We start from the raw sequence: 19,062 nt of genomic DNA, 5'->3' as shown, positions 1-19,062 counted from the left end.
GCTACCCCACATCATTTTTAAAATCCATTTAATCATTTATTTTTTAATTTTTATTTTCCCTTTTGTTGCCTCTGTTTATCATTGTTGTTATTGCTGTCGTTGTTGGATAGGACAGAGAGAAATGGAGAGAGGAGGGGAAGACAGAGAGGGGGAGAGAAAGATAGACACCTGCAGACCTGCTTCATTGCTTGTGAAGCGAACCCCGTGTAGGTGGGGAGCCGGGACTCGAACTGAGGTCCTTGACTCCCGTCCTTGTGCTTCACACCATGTGCCATATGCCGCTTAACTGGCTGCACCACCGCCCGGCTCCCAATTCAGTTTTATTACTGTAAAGTTCTTTAATGTATTTGGATCTTTTTCTTCTGGATTTTTTTTTCCTTCTTATTTAACACCAGAGCACTGCTCATCAGCTCTGGCTTATGGTGGTTTGGGGATTGAACCTGGGACTTCGGAACCTCAGGCATTAGAGTCTCTTTGCATAACATTATACTATCTAGCCCCACCCTTTTTTCTGGATTTTTAAATTAATATTTATTTATTCCCCTTTGATGCCCTTGTTTTGTTGTTGTAGCTGTTATTGTGGTTGTTACTGATGTCGTCATTGTTGGACAGGACAGAGAGAAATGGAGAGAAGGGGGGAAGACAGGGGGAGAGAAAGACTCCTGCAGACCTGCTTCACCGCCTGTGAAGCGACTCTCCTGCAGGTGGGGAGCCAGGGGCTGGAACCGGAATTCTTTTTTTGTTTGTTTGTTTTGTTTTAAATATTTATTCCCTTTTGTTGCCCTTGTTTTATTGTTGTAGTTATTATTGAGAGAACTGGAGAGAGGAGGGGGAGAGAAAGATAGACACCTACAGGCCTGTTTCACCTCCTGTGAAGTGATGCCCCTGCAGGTGGGGATCTGGGGGCTGGAACCGGGATTCTTATGCTGGTCCTTGCCCTTCGCGCCACTTGCGCTTAACCCCCAGCACTACCGCCTGACTCCCATGGAACCCAAATTCTTAAGCCGGTCCTTGTGCTTTGCACCACGTGCGTTTAACCCGCTGCACTACCACCACACTCTCTTTTCTGGATTTTTAATTGTCCTCTGATTCTGATTGTATTCGTATATGCACACTGTTTAAATTACTTTTAAAAATAAAGGTTTAGCTTTTACTACATAAGAACGTTTCCTGATCATTGCTAATTATTTTTCCCACCTGCTCCCCACCTGCAGGGAAGTCGCTTCACAAGCAATGAAGCGGGTCTTCGGATGTCTATCATTCTCTTCTCCTCTCTGTCTTCCCCTCCTCTCTCCATTTCTCTCTGTCCTATCCAACAACAGAACGGCATCAACAACAGCAATGATAACCACAAGGCTACAACAATAAGGGGGGGGGGGGAATGGCCTCCAGGAGCAGTGAATTCATGCTGCAGGCCCTGTGCTCCAGCAATAAACCTGGAGGTAAAAAAAAAAAAAAAAACATATATATATATGGAGAGAGAATGAGAGAGAGGGCCTTTAAAAATCAGGGGGAGTCGGGCTGTAGCGCAGCGGGTTAAGCGCAGGTGGCACTAAGCTCGAGGACCGGCGTCAGGATCCCGGTTCGAGCCCCCGGCTCCCCACCTGCAGGCAGGTCCCTTCACAGGTGGTGAAGCAGGTCTGCAGGTGTCTTGTCTTTCTCTCCCCCTCTGTCTTCCCCTCCTCTCTCCATTTCTCTCTGTCCTATCCAACAACAACAACATCAATAATAACTACAACAATAAAACAACAAGGGCAACAAAAGGGAATAAATAAATAAATAATAAAAATAAAAAAAAAAAATACATAATTCAGGGGGTTGGGTGGTAGCACAGTGGGTTAAGCGCGCACATGGTGCCAAGTGCAAGGACCTGCATAAGAATTCCAGTTCAAGCCCCCTGCTCCCCACCTGCAAGGGAGTCGCTTCACAGGCGGTGAAGCAGGTCTGCAGGTGTCTATCTTTCTCTCCCCCTCCCTGTCTTCCCCTCCTCTCTCCATTTCTCTCTGTCCAATCCAACAATGACAACATCAATAACAACAGCAATAATAACTACAACAATAAAACAACAAGGGCAACAAAAGGGAAAATAAAGAAATAGATATATATTTTTAAATAATACACAATTCAGCCATGAGGTTCCAGACACTACCATGATGCCAACCTGAATTCCCTGGGCGGACAACCCCACCAATATGTCCTGGAGCCCTGCCTCCCCAGACCCCTGCCCCACTAGGGAAAGAAGGACACAGGCTGGGAGTATGGATCAACCTGCCAATGCCCATGTTCAGCGGGGAAGCAATTATAGAAACCAGACCTTCTACCTTCTGCACCCCATTAATGATCCTGGGTCTATGCTCCCAGAAGGATCAAAGGAGGGAATGGGATATGGAACTCTGGTGGTGGCAACTGTGTGGAATTGCACCCCTCTTATCCTCTGGTCTTGTCAATATTTCCATTTTATAAATAAAAATTAAAAATAAAACACAAATTTAGTGGTTTTCATTATATTCACAAAAATCATACAACTATCAGCACTACCTAATTCCATGATATTTCATCACTCCCAAAAGAAACCCTGTATAGCTTAGGGGCCATTCTCTAACAAATAGATTATAACATAAGAGTCATGGTGAAAATGAAAATATTTCACCAATAAATGACAAAGATCAAAAAGTCTGATGACATAATATGCTGTTGGCAAGAATGAGTACAAATCTTCAGTCTTACACAGGTTGGAGCCTGGTGATGGTACACCATGTTACCATACTCAAGGACCTGGGTTCATGCCCCTGGTCTTTAGCTACAAGGGAGCAAGCTTCGAGAGTGAAGTAGTACTACAGGTGTCTCTTGTCCTCTCCATCCCCTCTCAATTTCTCTCTGTAAACATGGAGCCCCAGCAATAACTCTAGTGACAATCAAAATGAAATGCTTCAGGAGTGGGGCGGGTGCGCAGCGTTAAGTGCACATGGCGAAGCGCAAGGATGGGCATACGGATCCCAGTTCCAGCCCTTGGCTCCCCACCTGCAGGGGGCTCGCAGGGGTGAGGCAGGTCTGCTGGTGTCTCTCTCCCCCTCTGTCTTCTTGTCCTCTCTCAATTTCTCTAACAATTTCTCTAACAATTTCTCTTGTCCAACAGTAACAATAACAACATCAACAACAAAATGGAAAAAATGGCCTGCAGGAGCAATAGGTTCCTAGTGCAGGCTCTGAGTCCCAGTGATAACCCTGGAGGAAAAAAATAAAATAAAATAAAATAAAATAAATCAAGCCTCTGACCCAGTAATTCTGAGACCCTAACTGTACAGACATACTTACACAATGAGCTATCTTTAAAATATTTAGTCATGAAAGAGAATGAGACAGGAGAGATAGACCTAACCCCTCTCAGCTCTGGTTTATGGTGGTGCTGGGGACTGAATCTCTGGCATCTGGGACCTCAAGCATGCGAGTTCTGGCCCCAAAATTTGATAACTAAGATACTTATCACCAATGTTTTTCCCTAAGTTTTTGTTATCAAAATCAAATGTCAGCCAGTGACTTTGGGAGATTTAAATTTAAAATTACACAATGAGGTAGCAGCTTGTTAGTAATGACAGTATTCAAGATAGAAGAGGATTAAAAAAAAAAGCATGAAAAAAAAAAAAAGCATGACAACTATGTATGTTATAAAACAAAAAACAATCGACACGGCCCCAAAATACAGATGACCTCAGGAAGAATACTAGGGACTGGGGACACTGAATGGCTCTGGAGAAAAGCTGGACAAACTCAAACCCTAATCATGTGCACATATTACTTATTCAAAAAAAAAAAAAGCAGCCCAGGAGGTGACACAGGATAAAGAGTTGGACTCTGAAGCATGAAGTTCTGAGTCTGACCCCCAGCACTGCATGTGCTAATGATGCTCTAGTTTTTCTCTTTTCTCTAATACATTTTAAAAATTATTTTAAAATTTTCATTAATGAGAGATAAAGCCAGAGCACCATTCTGGCACATACAATGCTGGGGCCTGAATTTGGGAGCTCATACTTGAGAGTCCAATGCTCTATACCACCACACCATTAGGCCCCCTCATAAGTAAATATCTTTTAAAAAAAATATTGATATTATCTTTATATATTGAGTAGACAGCCAGAAATTGAAAAGGAAGAAGGTGGCTAGAGAATGAGGGGGAGAGAAATACCTGAAACACTGCTTTACCACTTGCGAACCTGTCCCCCGGCAGGTGGGGGCTGGGGGCTCAAACCACCTGGTCCTTGCACATTGTAACATGTGTGCTTAACCAGTTGCACCACCACTGGGCCCTCATAAATAAATCTTTAGAAAGTAACTTTAAAAGCATGAGGTCAAGAGAGAAACTTAACTGGGTAGGGTATGTGCTTTGCCATGCACAAGAGTCTTAAGTTTAAGGCACAAGGTGGTGTTCTCTCACCCCCATCTGTAATACATTGGGAGGGAGGAGGATGTTGGTCCAGGAGCCGTGAAATTGTGTGTGCAAGCCTCAGCACTGCATAGAAATATATAAAGAATATTCTTGGGTCAATGAAACCACACATGATTTTACTGCAGAGAGAAATTTAACCTGCAGCAAATCTACTGTAGCTCTCAGTCACAGGGACTCAGTTACTGAAACACCAGAAGAGTGCCCTTCTAAGGTGACTCCTGTCTGGAAGGTGATATTGTGACCCTGGCCTATAAATGTCACTTAATAAGCATTAGTTGTCCTGACACTGATACAATCTACCATGTTATCACTGGGGATACACAGTAAGGAGTAAGGTATTTCCTGCCTTCAGAAAATAAACACCTATTAGCTATGAAAAATAATCACAATAGTCATACCACCTCTAATTATATGGTAGTTTAAAAGCCAAAAGCATTTTTTTTTTAATTTCCTTAATAAACCCTTTGTGGAAAATATTCAGAGAAAAAAAAAAGTACAAGCCCCATTCACCTATCTCCATTAAAAACTTTTACCAAAAAACAAAACAAAAACCTTCTTGACGCCATATGGTACTGATATGCCTTTTTCAACTTTTTGGTGATAAGGAGGAAAAACAACTCTGAAACAAATTTCTACTTCAACATCTCACTTAAAGCACATGAGGTCTCAATAGTCTTAAGAGCTACACAATGTTATATGCCTACTAGACAAAGTCAGTGTTAGGGCCCGACCTAACTAAGTCACACCTAGCTAAGCACACCCATTACCATGTGCAACGACCTGGGTTCTAGCCCCCTCTCCCTACCTACATGGTGGAATTTTCACAAACGGTGAAGGCAAGTACAGCAGTTGTCTCTCCTTCTCCACCCCCTCTTAATTTCTCTGTTCTATCAAAAAATAAAAAAAGGTCACCAGAAGCAGTGGCTTTGTTGTGCAGGCACCATGCCCCAGCAACTACCCTGGTGGCAAAAAAAAGAAAGGAAAGGAAAGGAAAGAAATAAAAAGAAAAGAAAGAAATCAGTTTTAAGGTGTAAGACCAGCTCTTGTGTTATAGGCTGACAGGTGTCAGAGACCTGAGTTCGAGCCAGTCACTGTCTGACTGTCTCTACTACCTGGGTTTTCTGTTATGTATTTTTCCAGCTGTAAAATAGGGATGAGAAGTTTTCTATTTTGGTCTGTCACTTATCTAGTAAGGAAGTGCAATAACAAAGAGCTACAGAAATGAAGTGATAATTCTGTCTGGGAATGGAAGGGGACTCTCCATAAAATTGCTACACAAGTTATATCTTGGGAAGTGGGAGAAATTTAACAAGCAAAGAAAAGATTTCATAGCCCGTAGAGGGCCTGGGCATTGACACACACAGATTACAATATGCAAGGGTCTGGGTTTGAGGCTCCGCTCCCTACCTGTAGCGCGGTTGTGGGGTGGCGTGGGGGGCTTCACAAGCAGTGAAGCAAGCCTGCAGGTGTCTATCTCCCCTTCCTCTCTCAATTTCTGTCCTATCCGATAAAGGGGAAAAAAGTTACTGGCATCTAGCCCCTGCAATAACCCTAGTGCCCTAGTGAAAGGGAAAAAAAAAAACAAAAAAACTTTTGGGGTGGTGACTATTCATTCCAGTTTGGTTAGTAAGTAAAATATACATCAAAGTATCTTATTTATCTCATTATCCCCAATGACTCACATAGAAGCTGATACATAGTGTAAAATTAGCATCTTTCCTGGGGCCAGCCAGCACACAGTTCACCCAGTAAAGCATACACATCATCATGTGCAAGCAGCAGGGTTCAAGCCCAAGACATTATATGGTAGCACCCACAGGAGGAAAGCCTCACAAGCAGTGGTACTGTACTGCAGCATCTCCTGTCTCTACCTTCTATCAAAATGATCTTAGTTCACAAAGCTAAATACAAGTCTTAAAAATACTGTGCCTAGAGTAAAGACTAAATTATTTGCTACACTATAATTATAGCAAGGGTGCTTCTGAGAGTCATTGTGAATTAATGAAATTCTGAACAAACACTCATTCTAGTGACTTGCTTTTCTAGGTCTTTTTTTTTTTTTTTTTTTTTAATAATAAACTAGAGGCAGGGCAGATGGGTAAAAATGCTATAGCTCAGGGTCACTTCATATGCAATCCCAACTACAGCCAGGCAATGGCACCCCTTTTCCAAGCCAATCCTAGAGCGTTGGTGGTGAGAGTGCAAATGGCAGCTAATTTCCAAACTAAATAGCTGATTTTTTTTTTTCTTAATAGAAGGCACAGAGATTCAAAAGACTTGAGATGAGGGAGGAGAGAGCCCTTAGAATTACTTTTTGCCGTGGGCCTACTAAAAAAGGTCTTGTAATTCTCCACCCTCGCCCCCAAAATTTACATCTCAACATTAGATAAGAAAATTCCTCAGAGTCAGTGAGACAGCTCTTTTGGATGATGATTGCTCTGCTATGTGTGCAACCCAGGTTCAAAGCCCAGCCACCACCACATTGGGAAAAGCTTCAATGCTGTGGTGTCTTTTTCTTTCCCTCTCTCTGGAAATGTTGGCCTGTGATGATGAAACCCCCACAGACACACAAATTACTTGAAGGGTGTTTTGTTTTACACATTCCACAAGACCTTCATATATATATTACATATATACATATATATGTAATATACACACATATATAGTACATGATCATAAACATACTTGTCAAATAATAATAAATATAGGTTTTTTGTTTTTGTTTTGCCTCTAGGGTTATCACTGGGGCTTGGTGCCTGCACTATGAATCCACTGCTCCTGGAGGCCATTTTTCCTATTTTGTTGCCTTTGTTGTTATTGCTGTTGTTTTTGTTTGATGGGACAGAGAAAAATCAAGAGAGGAAGGGAAGACAGATATACCTGCAGACCTGCTTCACCGCTTGTGAGGCAGCCCCCTGCATGTGGGGAGCTGAGAGCTTGAACTGGGATCCTTTCTCAGGTCCTTGCACTTGATGCCATGTGAGCTTAACCTGCTGTGCTACCACCTGGCCTCCATAAATAGAGTATTTTTAACAAATCAAATAACCATAACATAAAATATCTGAGTCAAACATAATTTGCCTATTTTTCTGCTTTACTTCAAAATGTCTGTTTCTCCTAGTACTGTCACACTCACACACACACACACACACACACACACACACACACACAATTTGTCTTGATCAACTGCTTGAAAATTCTGAAGGGTTATATTTGAGTTTAGTTTCCATTACTCCTAAGAGAACTACTGAAAGTAGATTTCAACAGTCTCTTTATTGAAGGAGATAAGAACTACTGAAATATTTAACATGGTGGATTAGATTTCTGTTCTAGAAAAATTTATTCAGGCAACAGGAAACACATTTTAAAGTTTCAGCAAGACAATCTCACGAACTTTCTGATTTCTTTTAAAGTAACATAGTTTTCATTCTCTCTCCCTAATCCTAGGTCCCTACCCCACCTGGAGACTTCAGCCCAAGGTTTTCAGCACTACCCAGCCCTTGCTGTATACACAGCTTCAACACCTTTTAGATACACCTACTATGGTTTTTGTTTGTTTGTTTTTCCTTTCTTTTTTTTTTTTTTTTTGCCTCCAGAGTTATCAATGGTGCTCAGTGCCACTACAAATTCATTGTCCCTATGGCCATTTTTTCAATTATTTCAATAAGACAGACAGACTGAGAGGGGAAGGGATGAGAGACACTTGCAGGCAGACCTGCTTCACCACTTGTGAAGTGGACTCCCTACAGGTGGGGAGCCAGGGCTGGAACAGGGATCCTTGCGCCAGTCCTTATGCTTCATAGTATGTGTGCTTAACCCGGTGCGCAACCGCCCCTCCCCCCGCATAATTTCTTACTAGGCCTCTCCATATAGCGTATCAGTATTAACCGTTCTTATTTACTAGTTTTTGTAGCTTTAGCAACACAGTGAGGGTTAATAGAAAAGTTTCTATACAAATAAATTAATCTGAAAAACTGGGTAATCATTAAAGTTGAAATGACCTACAAGGAGAGTGTTAAAGACTTATTTGTAGAGGAAAGAGTCAAGTAGATATGAATATAATGTCTCAGAAATGCAGTGTTTGTATGGCCTGAGAGAGTGAGTTATGAGGACATCAAGACAAATGGAATTCTCTGCTGAAGAATTAAAAACTGGGAGTCGGGCAGTAGCGCAGCGGGTTAAGCACAGGTGGCGCAAAGCGCCAAGGACCAGCATAATGATCCCGGCTCCCCACTTGCAGGGGAGTCGCTTCACAAGCAGTGAAGCAGCTGTCTTTCTCTCCCCGTCTTCCACGCCTCCATTTCTCTGTCCTATCCAACAACATCGATAACAACAACAATAAGCACAACAATAAAACAACAAGGGCAACAAAAGGGAATAAATTAAAAAAAAATTTTTTTTAATTAAAAATTATGTTTCATGTAATTTGACTTATTCAAAAACAGTTTTCTAATTTGTTTGTTCACTTAGTTTTACATATAGACAGGACAGAGAGAGAGAGAGAGATGAAAGAGACCACAGCACTGAAGTTTCCTTCAATGCAGTGGGGGATGAGCTTGAACCTGGGATGATCACATGGCAAAGCAACATACTACTCCAGTGAGCTATTTCACCAGCCCAATATCCCTCCCCCCAAGAGCACTGCACTGCCTCAGCTCTAGGTTAAGGTGGTGCTGGGGGTTGAGCCTGGGGCGTTTAGTGCCAAAGGCACAAAATTTTTTCTGTGGGGCCCGGCAACTGGTGAAGCCCATGTTACCATGCTCAATGACCTGAGTTCATGGCTCCATCCCTACATGCAGGGGAGAAGCTTCACAAGTCATGAAACAATGCTTCTGGTACCTCTCTCCTCTCCACCTTCCCCTCATCAGTTTCTCTCTACCCTATCAAAACAGGGGGGAAAAAAGCTATTTTTTGCATAGCCGTTATGCTGTCACCCCACATCCTATTTTATATACGATGTATGATCTTACATGACTTTGCACTTTTCCTCTTGTGCATTACTTTATCTCAGGCCTTCAACCTTCTGCAGTGCTAGTCTGTCATTCAGAGCCCACCCACAACCAGTCATAGGACACATACCCAGAGACACTTTGTCCATCCATTTTGCACTTGGGGACTAGGACTTGAACCCGGGTCCTTGTGCACTGTAACATGTGCATTCAATCAGGAGAGCTACCACCCGGCCCCTGTGTCTATGCTTTTCTAACCCTGGGCAAGCGAAACACTTGGCTCTATATGACTATTCATTATGTACAGATTTAAATGAGCTTTATTAAAGTTGTTCTCAAGGAATACTAAAGTCATAAATTAAAAAACTACTAAAAGGCCTACAGGTGGACTGCACGTTACCATGTGTGAGGACTGGGTTCAAGTGCTAGAACACCAGATGGGAGCATCTGCAGAAAAGGGTTTCATGAACAGTGGGGCAGTGCTGTGGTCTCTCTCTATTTTAAAATATATGGCCACTAGAGGTAGTGAAGTGATGCGGACACCGAGTACCTGTTTCTGCATTTTACCCTAGTGGCAAAACAAAACAAACAAGCAAACACACACAAACAGCAACACAATAAAATAATGATTTAAAGTAAAAAATACCTTGTACTTGATTCTTCCAGAGTCAAGTAACAAGTTTATATAGGAACCCTGGAGAAATATTCCCTGAGAATTTGGGAAAGACCATCATCATTCAATTTTATAAGCAGCCACACAGCAACCTAGGCTGTGGAACACCAGCGTTCTATACCAGTAAGGCAGTGTAGCACAAGCCATCACTGGACCAGTGTGCTGGCCCTCAAACACAAGAAAGCCAAGTCTGAGTCACAGAACCTTGGTTCTGTGGAACAAAGCAAATTCTGATGCTGCTTCCTCTCCTGACTTCCCCCCACACACCCCTTTTTTTTAACAGAGCACTACTCAGCACCGGTTTACTACTCAGTTCTGGCTTGCCATGGTGCTACGGATTAAGCCTGGAACCTTTGGTGCCTCAGGCATTTATGGCTTCTTCTTCTTCTTCTTCTTCTAGCGTTTGCCCTTCTTTCGTAGCCAGTCAACAGCGTCAGGTTGAGCCTGATGTATATATTATATACCATTATACCTTCTCTTGATTTCTTCATTCCAGTTTTAATTCTGCTCAGTCCTCAAAAAGCAATAATGCATTTACTTTTTTGTTGTAGTTATTGAATAGGACAGAGAGAAATTGAGAGAGATGAACAAGATAGAGAGGGGTCGAGAAAGATACCTTAAGACCTGCTTCACAGCAGTGAAGCGACCAACCCCCCCCCCCCCACACACACACACAAACACAGATGGGGAGCCAGGGGTTCAAACCTTGCATGGGTCCTTGCTCTTTGCATTATGTGCACTTAAACCACTGCACTACCACCTGGCCCCCGATGCATTTATTTATATCCTTGCACCCAAACAAGTTTCATTAGGGTCATTTTTTCCTGGGTACTACCCTCTTACTTGGATTAGTTCAGCTTGTCACATTTAATCCATTAGCCATAATGCTATCAAACTAATCTCTCTTTAAACCAGTGGTTCAAAATGTTGGATTGTCTTGTCATTCCCTCTCACCATGAACATTTGGCAATATCTGGGGATATTTTTTGACTGTCACAACTGGGGTAATACTAGTGGAATCAGGTAGAAGTCACAGATGCTGGAAATAATGTTATAATGTACAAGCCAGTCTTTCCCACAACAAATATCTAGCCAGGTCACCTTAACTTGGACCAAGTCATTTAAATTCTTTAAGCAACTTTTCCCGCCTGTAAAAAGAGGTAAAGTCCTATTTAATGGCTACCAGGAGGATTAAGTAGTGAGCCCCCCACACACATTAGAAGAAAAAAAAAAACTGTTATTTTCATCTTTTCTCTCAAACAATTATTCATGTGGTTAAAAAAAACAATGAATATTAATGGGAACAATATAAAAGGATCAAATAAAAAATAAAGATTTATTTTATTTATTACAAGTGAGAGAATAGTTTCGGAGAAACAGAAAGAAGCCAGAGTGTCACTAAGGCATATGTGGTACCAGGCATCCAATCTGCAACCTCAGGTATGTAAGGTTGATGCTCCATTAGTTGATGTATCTAGCCACTAAAGTCAGGCATTAATGGGGTGTTTTTTCTGGACCTAGATACATGGTGTGTCATTATGCAAGAAAGATCATTGGACTATTGTTAAAAAAGTGTTATCCGCCTAGATAACACTTATTTTCTTATAATGTTAACCTCATTATAAGAAACTCTAGCTGAAGAGCCTGGTGGTAGTGCACCTAGTAAAGTGTACTACCTCCATGCACAAGGACCCAGGTTCACATCCCCAGCAGGAAGGAACCAACCTTCATGAGCATTGGGGCAGTAATGCAGGTATCTCTCTATTCCTCCTTCCTTCTCAATTACTTCTCTTTCTCATAAAAAAGGAGGGGGGTTAGAGGAGATAGCTGTTGGCATAACCCTGGTGACAAAGAAGAAAAAAGAAATAAAAAAGAAAGTAGTAGTTCACTTGATAGAATACATACTTTATCATATTCAAGGACTGGGGTTTGAGCCCCCTGCACCACACACAACAGATGTGTGGTATCTCTCTCACTTCTTCAATTAAAAAATAGAGTTCATCAGTAGCTATGACAGTGTGCAGCATGAAGACCCCAGCATGCCAAAACAAACAGTAAATAGATTTAGAAAAAGTGTAGGCTGGTGAGTTTGTCACTGAAAGAAAAATTGTGTACACTAAGATGTGTATATCCAGAAGTGATCACAGGCATCCACAGTCAATGAACCAGGACACTAACCTCTCTCCTTTGACACAATCCCTAAACTTGAGGAACAGATGTTAGGCTGTATCTGGGTTGTGGAATGAAACCTCTTGGCTTTTCAGAGAAAAGCCTTATTCTTTCAACTCCATCGTTTCTATTCTGGGTTTCTACTGTCTGATCACTCCCTCCCAGCATCAAATATCTTACTGTCGTCCATCCTGCCCTCTCACACCCTACTTTCTGCCCATTTCTTAGCACCTGATGAAAACCTCTGTCAACCTATCTTTTCCGTTCTTGTTTTGTCTTTCACTTATGAGATTCTGAGCTTTCCTTGTAGAAATCAAAACAAAGACAGAGGGATTAAAAAAAAAAAACAAAAACGATCTTCAGCAGCACAAACTTAAAGAAAAAGAAATATTAACCACTGTTCCCACAGTATGGAAGTCTGTTCTGGGGACAGCTTGCAAAACAAGTCTTAGAAAAACTATCATTATGGGAGTGAGCACAGCGGGTTAAGCGCTGGCTACGCTGGTGCATAGCACAAGGACCAGCGTAAGGATCCCGGTTCGAGCCCCTGGCTCCCCACCTGCAGGGGAGCCACTTCACAGGCAGTGAAGCAGGTCTGCAGGTGTCTATCTTTCTCTCTGTCTTCCCCTCCTCTCTCCATTTCTCTTTGTCCTAACAACAACGACAATAACTACATCAATAAAAAAACAACAAAAGGGAATAAATATATATTTTTTAAACTATCATTACTGCTTGAAGATGCAACTTGCTCCTCTGGGGAAGAAAGGATCCTGCACTGACCACCTGCTGAAAGGCACCTAAACCCAAGGCTCAGCCCGGCTCATTAGCTCTTCTGCTTTGGCAAGTGAGAAAAACATACCTGCACTTTATCCTAGGTTTTCCGACTGGGAATTCAACCCAGACCCTCTGGCTCAAAGTTTAGACGAAGGAGAAGATGCCGGAGTGTAACCAAAGAGCCGGTCAAGAGCCCACCCGAGCCTGCAAGGCGCTCCCAAGAAGGGAACTCACGGCTAAGGACCAAGAGACTCGCAGCTGGGGGAGATAGCTCGACTGGTAAAGCGGCGGACCTGCAAGCCTGAGGTTCCCGGGAGTTGCTCTCCTTTACACTTTATATAAAGTAAATATCAAGGAACTTTCCTGGTGTATTGCACCGAAGTAAAAGGCTCTGGGGCGGAGGCGGAGGTTGGGGGAATGGGTCCTGGAACCTGACGGCAGAGGAGGACCCCGAGGGGGTTGAATAGTTACGTGGAAAATCGGGAAATGTTAACGCATGCACCAACTACTACTGTCTGTAAACCATTCATCCCCCTCCAACAAAGAAGAAAAAAGAAAAAGAAACGTTCCATGCGCCTCCGCCCGGCTTTCACTTTTCATTCTCCCCAGTCTCCTTCTCGCAGGGGACATGTCCCCCTCCCTTCCCCCTTGGAGATCCGAGTCGGGGCAAAAACAAAACCAAAACTCCTCTGGTCCTCGTCCTGACAGCAAGCACCCCAGGAGTGGCAGCAGACACCCCAGCCGGCCGGGACGTCGCGCCGGCCCGCCCGCCGCCGCCGCCGCCGCCGCCGGCTCACCCGCGTGGGACATGGGCGCCGTGAGGTTCCCGTAGCGCTCCTCGTTGTACAGCACCACAGCCGACGCGTTGCTCCGCGCCGCCGCCAGCACCTTCTCCTTGAAGGTGCAGCCCCCGCGCGCCACCAGTGCGACCCAGGCCGCGGCGCCGCGCGTCGGGCGCTCGAAGGGCGTGTTGGGCGCGCAGCCCTCCGGGTCGCTCGCCGGCGGGACGCCCACCAGCCCGTGCGCGCTCTTTCTGGGCGAGCTGTCGCCGAAGCGGCCGCTCTCCGAGACGCTCCACACCGTCCTGTTGGTCCGCGGGTCCACGTACTCAGTGGTCACCACGGCCGAGTACCACTCGAGCGCCTGGCTCCCAGCCCCGGGGGCGCACAGGGCCAGCAGCAGCAGCAGCCCCAGGGCTCCGTGGAAGTCGCCGCCGGGCTCGGCCGCTCGCCGCCCCCACCTCGCCATGGCCGCGGCGCCACGCGGATGACGAAGGCCGGCGAGTGCCAGACTTCCGGCAGCCCACGAAGGCCAGGCGGAGGGCGGGGCCACGGCGCAGGGCGGGGCGCGGCGCACGCGCACCTGGCGGAGACCCCGGGGCGGGGCGGTGGTGGACCGCGCCCCTTTGTACAGCCGGGGCCCCCCCCCCCCACCTTGTTCCATTTGCCAGCTTGAAACCACGCCCTACTGAGCCAAATCTCGTTGGACCCGAGAATCCCGGGCAGGGTATGCAATGGCTTTACGCCACGGAGGCCCCCGGCCGGTACTCGAGCTTGTGCAATAGCGTTCCTAGCACTCCTGAGACCTGGGGAAGTGACCGCCAGAGAAAAGGGAAGCTACTCCAGAAGTAGACCGACAGGCTAGGGAGCAGGGTTGAGTGAAGTCATTCTACTGTTTGTCTATGAGGAATTTACTTTGTTTTTATTTATTTATTTATTTTTTTACCAAAGCACTGCTCAGTTTTGGCTTATGGTGGTGCTAGGAGTTGAACCTGTGACTTTTGGTGCCTCAGGCAGGAAAGGCTTTTTGCATGACCTTTATGCTATTCTCCCAGCCCATGAATTTACTTTGTAAGACGCATGACTAAGGACCTGCTTCTCGAAAAACCTTTAAAAACACTAATAAAAAACTATTCCGTGGGAGAGATTGTCTTTTTTAAATAAGATTTTTTTTAAAAAATTTTCTTTATTTATTTACTAGCTAGAGACAGAGAGAAATTGAGAAGGGAGGGGGAAGATAGGGAGAGAGACAGAAAGACACCTGCAGCATTGCTTCATCACTCGTGAAGCTTTCCCCCTGCAGGCGGGGACCAGGGGCTTGAACCTTCGTCCTTGTGCACTGTAACATGAGCACTTAGCCAGGTGTGGCACCGCCTGGCCCCTAGATGATTTTATTTATTATTGGGTAGAGAGAAACTGAGAGGGAAGGGGATCATAGGAAGGGGTAGAGACAGAGAGACACCTGCAGCACTGCTTCACCACTCATAAAGCTTTCCCCCTGCAGGTGGGGACGGGGGCTCAAACTGGTGTGCTTGAGCATTGTGACATGTGCGCTGAAGCGGTGCACCACCACCCGGCCCCTAGGACTTGTTTAGAAGTAAATACTAGGTGATAACCTAGAACCTGTATAAAACGCCAGTGGTTGCAAAGCCTTACCATTGCAGGAAGATGTTTCAAAAACTAATTTGTGCTGGCTCATCTTCCTCTTCTGTACAAGAATCAATAATTGTGCTAAAAAGACAACGAGCCCAAATTGGAGCCACATATGCTATGCCTCATAATCATCAAACCGACTCTTAATACCACATCTAATTGCATTTTTAATCTCTCCCACAAATGAAAGGTTTACTTTTAAAGTTGTATTTGTCGGGAGTCAGGCGGTAGCGCAGTGGGTTAAGCACAGGTGGCGCAAAGCTCAAGGACTGGTGTAAGGATGCCGGTTAGAGCCCCTGGCTCCTCACCTGCAGGGGAGTCGCTTCACAAGCGGTGAAACAGGTCTGCAGGTGTCTGTCTTTCCTTCTGTCTTCCCCCTCCTCTCTCCATTTCTCTCTGTCCTATCCAACAATGATGACATCACTAATAACTACAACAATAAAAAAATAAGGGCAACAAAATAGAATAAATAAATTTTTTAAGTTGTATTTGTCGTGTATGAGAGATATCAGTGCACCACTGGGATCTCAGGTTGTAAAACACACGCTTTACCCTCTGAGCCACCTTCCCTGCCACATAAGTAGAATTCTTTTCTCTTTTTTTTTTCTTTCTTCCTCCCCCCCTTCCTTTCCTCCTTTCCTTCCTTCCTTTCTTTCCAATGGAGAGACAGAACGAGAGACTACAGCACCAGAGTTTTGCTTGTTTGTTTTTTGCCTCCAGGGTTATTGCTGGGGCTCTGGCTGGCACTACCAATCCACTGCTTCTGGCAGCCATTTTTTCCATTTTATTGGACAGGACAGGGACATTGGGAGGGGAGGAGTGGATAGGGAGAGAGAGAGAAAGAAAAATAGACTTGCCTCTCGCTGGTGAAGCTTCCTTTTGCAAGTCCTTGTACATAGTACTATGTGTGCCTAACCCGATGCTACAACCTGCACTCCTCCAGTCCCCACAAGCTTCTTCAATGTGGTAGACACAGGTCTCAAACCTGGCTCATACACATCTCAAAGCAGCATACTATCCAAGTGAGCTATTTCACCAGCCCTGGAAGTGGAATTTTAAATTAGACAGCCTGAAGTTGAAGTAAACTGCCTGGTGTGACACCCCACTCCCAACTCCACCCCCTTTACCTCAGAGGAACAATCTTTTTTTTTTTTTTTTAATTCAGTGCGCTTAAAAAAAAAAGTTTTTATTAGTGATTTAATAGTGGTTTACGAGAGTATAAAATTGCAAGGGTATAATTCCACACCACACCTACCACCAAAGTTCTGTCGTCTGACCCCCCCAAACTGATAACCACTGTAGTTCTCAGGATTAGACTATTGTTTTCTTGCCTTAAACAAACTGTGTGTGTTTGTATAATTAACTTCCTAAAGCCCACCTTTCTGCTATAAAAACTACATTGTGGGGGCCTGGCAGTGACTCACCAAGTAGAGTGCACATATTACCATGCACCACAAGAACATGGGCTCACCTGGGCAGGGGTAAACTTCACAAGCAGTAAAGCAGTGTTGCATGTTTCTCTCTTTTTCTCTACCCCACCCCTCCCTTCCCTTTCAGTTGCCATTTTTACCAAAAAAGGAGAAAGAAAGAAAAAAAAAAGGGGGGGGGGAAAGATGGCCACCAGAAGCAGTGGACTCCGTGTAGGCACGCGCACACACACCAGCTACACTGTATTCAACTCTTCCTATGCTTTTCTGTTAGCTAGATGGGAAAAGGCTGCCTGGTTTGTGAATCTCTTGATTAAGCCAATTAGATTTTCATCTATACTATGATGAATGTGTATTTAACAGTAGGAAGTAGATTGTAGCAGCTCACAACAGGTGTTTTATTGGGTCTTAACCCCCTCCCATTTCCTCTTTATTACTCTCTTGGGCTGCACTTTACTTATTTTTAAATATATTTTATTTATTTTTAATCTTTTTATGATAGAGACAAGTGGGGGGTGGAGGAGAAAGAACTTTACTGCTTGTGAAGCTTCCTCTCTGCAAGTAAGGACTGGGCCCCTTGGAGCTGTTGCATTTTAATGCTCTCCAGAATATAGCTGGTCCCACAGCCTCTTAGTTGATGCCTTGCTGTTGGATCTCTTCTTCCTTTCCCGTTAGAAAGCTAAGTTTAGGTAGTCGGTAGTCGGGCGGTAGTGCAGCGGGTTAAGCGCAGGTGGCGCAAAGCACAAGGACTGGAGTAAAGATCCGGGTTCAAGCCCCTGGCTCCCCACCTGCAGGGGAGTCGCTTCACAGGCAGGCAGTGAAGCAGGTCTGCAGGTGTCTATCTTTCTCTCCTCCTCTCTGTCTTCCCCTCCTCTCTCGATTTCTCTCTGTCCTATGCAACAACGACATCAATAACAAAAACAATAATAACTCCAATAATAATAATCAAACAAGGGCAACAAAAGAATAAATAAATAAGTAAATAAATAAATATAATTTTAAAAAGAAAACTAATTTTAAAAGGCAGGACAGACCCCAGAGGGGTGGTTTCCCTTTTGTTTCTGTACTAGTTGGGGGAAGTAAAGGGGTGGTTAGTTATTACAAATTGGGAAACAGGTTTTTGGCTTGCTTCTCCTCCCCTCCCCCACCATTATGCTCTAGTGTAAAAAAAGTATTTGTAATTTCCAGAACATGTCTTTGCAGTTTTGTGCTATGTCGTAAATTCATTTCCTTCTTCCTGAAATGACCTCTTGTCTTGGCAAACAGCAGCTTAGTATTCAAGCTTTAACAACAAACTATCTTCTGAGAAACTTTTCCTGGTTCCTACAGACAAACTTGGATACTCTTATTTCCCATGCTGCTTGTGTGTATTATGCTCACATACTGCTCAGTAATATGCTCAATAATACTGCTTCCCAAGTTTATTTTATAGCCTTCTTATAATACCATGAGTTTTGTTAGTGTCAGGACTATAGCTTTGCTGTATTTGTTTGTTAGTTTGTTTATTATTTTTGCCTCCAGGGTTATCGCTGGGACTCAGTGCCTGCACTATAAATTCACTGTTCCTGGAGGCTATTTTTTCCCTTTTGTTGCCCTTGTTGTTTATCCTTGTTATTATTATTGTTGTTGTTGTTGCTGTCATTGTTGTTGGATAAGATAAAGAGAAATTGAGAGAGGAGGGAAAGACAGAGAGGGGGAGAGAAAGATAGACACCTGTAGACTTGCTTCACCACCTGTGAAGAGACCCCCCACCCACTTCAGGTGGGGAGCCGAGCCGGGCTCGAACCCGGATCCTTATGCAGGTCCTTGTGCGTGGCTCCATGTGCGCTTAACCCGCTGTGCTACCGCCAAGCCCCCGGTTTTGCTGTTTTTATGGACCCTCTTTCACTAAGTGTACTTAATGTTTGTTAAGTGATCAAATTCTTTTAAAATACACATACTTCAGGGAGGCCCGGTTATAGCGCACATGGAGGGAAGCACAAGGACCTGAGTAAGGATCCTGGTTCAGGCCCAGGCTCCTCACCTGCAAGGGGATTGCTTCACAAGCGGTGAAGCAGGTCTGCAGGTGTCTAGCTTTCGCTCCTCCTCTGTGTCTTCTCCTCTTTCCATTTCTCTCTGTCCTATGCAATAACAACCACAAAATGGAAAAAATGCCCTCCAGGAGCAGTGGATTTGTAGTGCAGGCACCTAACCC

General features: G+C 44.3%; 1 protein-coding gene across 2 annotated transcripts in view; it reads right to left on the bottom strand.

Moving 5' to 3' along the window:
* RNF149 (ring finger protein 149) overlaps window positions 1-14,467 on the bottom strand; it is a 41,228-nt gene extending 26,761 nt beyond the window's left edge. For both annotated transcript variants that reach the window (XM_060187434.1, XM_060187433.1), the window contains exon 1: window positions 13,807-14,467. In XM_060187434.1, the coding sequence (XP_060043417.1) occupies window positions 13,807-14,452 (646 nt within the window). In that variant the 5' untranslated portion in view covers window positions 14,453-14,467. The remainder of the gene's footprint in view (window positions 1-13,806) is intronic.
* Between the last annotated feature and the right edge of the window lie 4,595 nt (window positions 14,468-19,062).

The sequence above is a fragment of the Erinaceus europaeus genome, chromosome 3, assembly GCF_950295315.1.
Source record: "Erinaceus europaeus chromosome 3, mEriEur2.1, whole genome shotgun sequence".
NCBI classification, from domain to species: domain Eukaryota; kingdom Metazoa; phylum Chordata; class Mammalia; order Eulipotyphla; family Erinaceidae; genus Erinaceus; species Erinaceus europaeus.
Note: the sequence above shows the minus strand (reverse complement) of the source record. Positions and strands in the feature narration are given on the sequence as shown.